The sequence below is a fragment of the Scylla paramamosain genome, chromosome 4 (genome assembly GCF_035594125.1).
Source record: "Scylla paramamosain isolate STU-SP2022 chromosome 4, ASM3559412v1, whole genome shotgun sequence".
NCBI classification, from domain to species: Eukaryota; Metazoa; Arthropoda; class Malacostraca; order Decapoda; family Portunidae; genus Scylla; species Scylla paramamosain.
This window is the reverse complement of record NC_087154.1, coordinates 27,039,527-27,044,526: the sequence shown is the minus strand read 5'-3', so window position 1 is coordinate 27,044,526 and position 5,000 is coordinate 27,039,527. Positions and strand designations below refer to the sequence as shown.

The 5,000-nt window shown below is 38.8% G+C and overlaps 1 protein-coding gene across 1 annotated transcript in view; it reads right to left on the bottom strand.

Annotated features, from left to right (window-relative positions):
• Positions 1 to 5,000, bottom strand: part of LOC135099932 (DNA replication licensing factor mcm2-like) — a 21,285-nt gene that overhangs the window by 8,793 nt on the left and 7,492 nt on the right. The window contains 3 exon segments of the mRNA XM_064002652.1: positions 1,429 to 1,639; positions 1,997 to 2,255; positions 2,415 to 2,809. Of these exon segments, the coding sequence (XP_063858722.1) occupies positions 1,429 to 1,639; positions 1,997 to 2,255; positions 2,415 to 2,809 (865 nt within the window).

Below are 5,000 nucleotides of genomic sequence, written 5' to 3'. Positions count from 1 at the left end.
ATAGTTGTCTGTAAAATTGTGTCAAGTTGATAGATGGAGGAACTGAGTTTAGAGGCACTGAATAATATTAAGTTTGCTCTGCCCCAATCAGAAATTCTCTGGTTTCCCTCTGAGAACTGTTTGCTTCCTGAAGGGTTGGGCATCTATGAAAAGACGTAGGAAAGTGTTAGTATCATCAGCATAGGAGTGGATAGGACAAGAAATTTGGTTTAAAAGATCACTGATGAATAATAGGAAGAGAGTAGGTGACAGGACAGAACCCTGAGGAACACCACTGTTAATAGATTTAGGGGAACAATGACCATCTACCACAGCAACAACAGAACAATCAGAAAGAAAACTTGAGATGAAGTTACAGAGAGAAGGATAGAAACCATAGGAGGGTAGTTTGGAAATCAAAGCTTTGTGCTAGGCTCTATCAAAAGCTTTTGATATGTCTAAGGAAACACAAAAGTTTCACCAAAATATCTATAATAGAATGACCAAGACTCAGTAAGGGAAGCCAAAAGATCACCAGTAGAGCAGCCATGATGGAACCCATACTGGTGATCAGATAGAAGGTTGTGAAATGATAGATGTTGAAGAATCTTCCTGCTGAGGATAGATTAAAAAACTTTAGATAGGCAGGAAATTAAAACAATAGGACAGTAGTCTGAAGGATTAAAAATCACCCTTTATAGGAACTGGCTGAATGTAGGCAAACTTCAAGCAAGAAGGAAAAGTAGATGTTGATACACAGAGTCAAAAGAGTTTAACTAGGCAAGGTGCAAAGCACAGAGGCATAGTTTTGGAGAACAACAGGAGGGACCCCATCACATCCACAAGCCTTCCAAGGTTTTATAGGCTAGTAAGAGATGGAAAACATCACTGTGAAGGATTTTAGTGGGTAGCATGAAGTAGTCAGAGGATGGAAGAGAGGGAGGCACAAGCTCTGAATCATCCAAGATAAAGTTTTTATAGGAAAGGATTGAGCAAAGATTTCAGCTTTAGAAATAGATGAGATGCCAGTGGTGCAATCAAGATGAAATAAATGAGGGAAAGATGAAGAAACAAAGCTATGGAAGATGTTCTAAGCTAAGTGCCAGAAGTTAAGAAGTGAGTTAGACCTTGAGAGATTTTGACACTTTTCTATTAATGAAGATTAGACACTTAGGTCATGCTGATACAGGTTGGTCCAGTTGTACAAACCCTGTGTTAACTTGTACAGTACAGGAAATAAATGGGTCAGGTCTAATTACTTTTACATTTTTTTATGTATGTGTACATATATATACCTTATCAATATGCTATAGAACTAAATTTTGACATGTTAAGTATCAAAAAAAAAAAAAAAAAAAAAAAAATTATGCCAACCCTGGTCACTGTACTCCTGTCTAACAGTCTCAGTTCATTTAACCAAATATAATGGAAAGTCAGTAACATGCATACCTTTCACAGCATTGGTATTGTCCTTCTTGGCTATATGATTGGCCATAATAATTGTTGCAAACACTGGAAAACCTTGGTTGGTGTTCAAGGAGCCATCATAGTTGTTACTGTACACGCCTGTTACCTCTATTTCATCACCAGGCTTACACATGTCACACAAATCCCCAAGAAGAATGATGTCCTTGGAGCGTGGAAGTCGACCAGCCGTTACCTGGATTAGAAATTAAAATTAAGATCTTCCCACTCATATACAAAAACTGTATTAGCTGCTTGAGAAGTGCCATTAGTATTAGTAATGAGACTGTATAAAGTATTTGGTATGTCAAGTAAACATGAAGGAATGAAATGTGGATTGGATTCTGGATGACCAGGTGAGTCAAATGCAGTACCTTCAAAAGTTAGGCCATGAAGAAAACCTAACAGAAAATGTGATGGCCAAGTAAATGTATATGAATGAAGATGATATAATGAATGCAAGCAAATAACTAAGTAGTTAGTCTATATTTCCCTGCATATAAAATTTAATATGTAATAATTGTAAAGTTATATCTCAAGTAACACAACTAACCTTTCCAGGGGATTCCTGAAGAGTAATTCTCTGGTAATTTTGGTAAACAGTCTGTTCCATATTGATCGTAAAAGGACCCTTGCTCAAGCATTCTGGGCAGGACCCAGGCTTGACTTCTGTTGACTGTGACTGAACATAAGGTCCTAGCACAAAGGAACACTTGTTACAATCATATTTCACAATTGAGAGCTGGGGAAGTATGGTCGTTGTGGCTGTGACAACACCAGATGTACGAATCAGCTGATTTAAATGCAACTGCCTGAAAAGAAAATGCCGATAATGTTTACTCCTACTCTATAAATTCAAACCTTTACTTTAAAATCAGGTGTATACTACTTAATGCATAAAAAATACCATTCCAAATTCCCATAACTGTGAGTACAGCAAATCACACAATGCAATGGTAGATTGCCATTACCTCAAAGAACGGAGCTCTTCAATCAGGGGAAGGTCTGTGATCCTGACATGAATCTCTCTGGTAATCCTCTCATACTGGGGAAACATGGAGAGCGTGACATCCTTGGCTGCTGAGTCCATGATCTCCAACATTTCCGTTGGAGCCTCAGGCAAAAAGAAAGCAAGTACTTGCTCCTCCGCAGCAAGTATATTGTAATCCACATCAAAGGAGGATTTGTTTTCTTCGCACATTTGACGAATTTTATCCTTGTAAAGGTTATTTCCCTTATCATTGACATAAGTGCGCAGGAAATTCTTGAAACGGTTGTATACTTCAGTTCGCGGCCCCAGCTTGGACACCCACTCTCGTACAGTATGTCCTTTCAAATCTTCTAAGTTCTCAATGGATTCAATCATCTGAAAGCATTAATTATACATAAATGTGTCATAATTATGTACAACAAAGTAGAGATACAATCTACTGTTTGCCATTTACAAAAGATGACAACAGTTAGATCTTTATTGTGATGTATAGAACATTCATATATCCCAGAACTCTACCCACCTGGTCAGATCACCACTGAAAGAGGACAAATTAAGCTTGGGCAGTTTGAATGGTATATAACTGTTTTTTTTTGTCATTTCTTGTGTGATATTTAATCTAGAGAGGATTTTATTAACTTCCTCATATTTAACATTTTCTATCATAACCTCCTGCAGATTTGCCTGATCTAAGAGACTGTAAATTTTTCACTGTTATTACTAATCCTGGCCAATGTATTCTTTATTGTTGTTTGTTTCACTTCTAATTCATGCACATTAGTGGCAAGAATGAAGATTGGGAGCCTTACTGATAGTGGTGAGGCTGGCTTTGAGTCCATCTGATTCTCTTTAGTTTTTTAAGATCCTACATCTTTTATTCTAATAGGCAGTACAACAAATTAGAATTACCAATAGAGTTAACAAGTTATTACGGCATAAAGCGCCTAGACCACCGTGCCATTCCCAGACGTATCGCACTTGTGGTTACTGACGTGTAGCCTCTGTCGTGTTCTTTGGTGCGCTAGTGACATGCAGACATTGAATTTACAAAGAGGCGAACACAGCAGGCACGAATTGTTTAACCAGTTAGAATCCAATTCAAAGGACCCATGTGGTGAATTAGCATGTAAGAGCTAATGCCAGGTTGTAGATGATAACCTAAGTTTATATAGACATATTAAGCTAAGTAACTACCAGCACAGGTCTAAAACTAAAACTTAGCTGTATTCTTGAGTGGAATGTCTGTCTGTAATGGTATGTTGAATAAGGGGGAGAAGTGAACTGCTCTGTCCATCAGCTGGGATGTAACTACTTGTGTGTGTGGGTGGGGGGGGGGGGCAGGAGTATAACTCCAATCGTTCTATAAGTGTAACTGAATCCCTGCATATGAAGCAGGTCGAGAACAGTTTTGTTTCAGGAGTGTGAATTCACTTGATCTGTACCCTCAATGGTTCATCCACTCATTAAGGTGGATTGTTATGCTTAAATTGAGATTGTTACCCGACCACCATGAATTATCCAGTTGGAACAATAGTTCCTACACTTGTATGGTCTTTTAAGCCCCGTACACACGGAGCATCACGTGTCAGCGACGTGATGCAGTAGTGGTGTTGAAAAATTGACACTAGCGTCCAAACGGGCTGCATCACTGCGAATCTCATCCTTGTGTGAGCCATCAGATCTCAGTCATCATTTGGCTTTCACGGGAGAAGTATGTCTGCCGACACTCTACTCTGCGAACAAACTGTACTGTGGAGTATAGTTGCTGTGTGTGCAGCTAAAAAAAAAACTTTTGAAAAAGAAACGTCGGACTTTGTGGTGCAAACAGTGGCTTTCTCGGCGGTCTCTGCGAGGGAGCTTTAATCAAATATTTCTTGAGCTACAGGCAGAAAATCAAACAGACTTTGAAAATTATACGCGAATGCCATTCACTGCATTTCATGAATTGCTGAAAAAGATAGATCCATATATTTGCAAGCAGGACACCGGCATCCGAGACAGCATACCACCGGGTGCTCGTCTTGAAGCAACACTTCGCTTCCTTGCCGCTGGAGGATCCTACACAAGTCTCCAGTATTCCACTAGAATTTCAAAACAGAGCCTCGGTCTGATCATCCCTGAAACCTGTGCAGCCATCTATAATGTCCTAAGAGAGGATTATCTTAAGGTGAGTTTCATAAGGTGGATACAAAGTACGTACTGATAGTTTTCATTCCTTTATTATTTTTACATATCACATGAACAAAAGAAAAAAAATTTTCATAATAGTTATGTAAAATTGTACTTTGTACGGCAATATGCTGTAACCTAAATACTTAACTACCTTTTCATGCCATGAAATTGTCCGAACCTACTACTCGCAATATCTGATGTTCCCTAGTAAGATCTCCCATGTCACCCACGCTTAGAGCATCAAATATTAGCTTCCTGGCCAATTTCCGCTGGTCTTCACTCATATTCTTAAGCCCATTATAAACTAACTTTGCTATGCTGTCGAGATATGGATCTACATCCATATGACTGGGAAGGGATGAGAGTTTACTAAGAGCAACTTCCAAAACTTTAT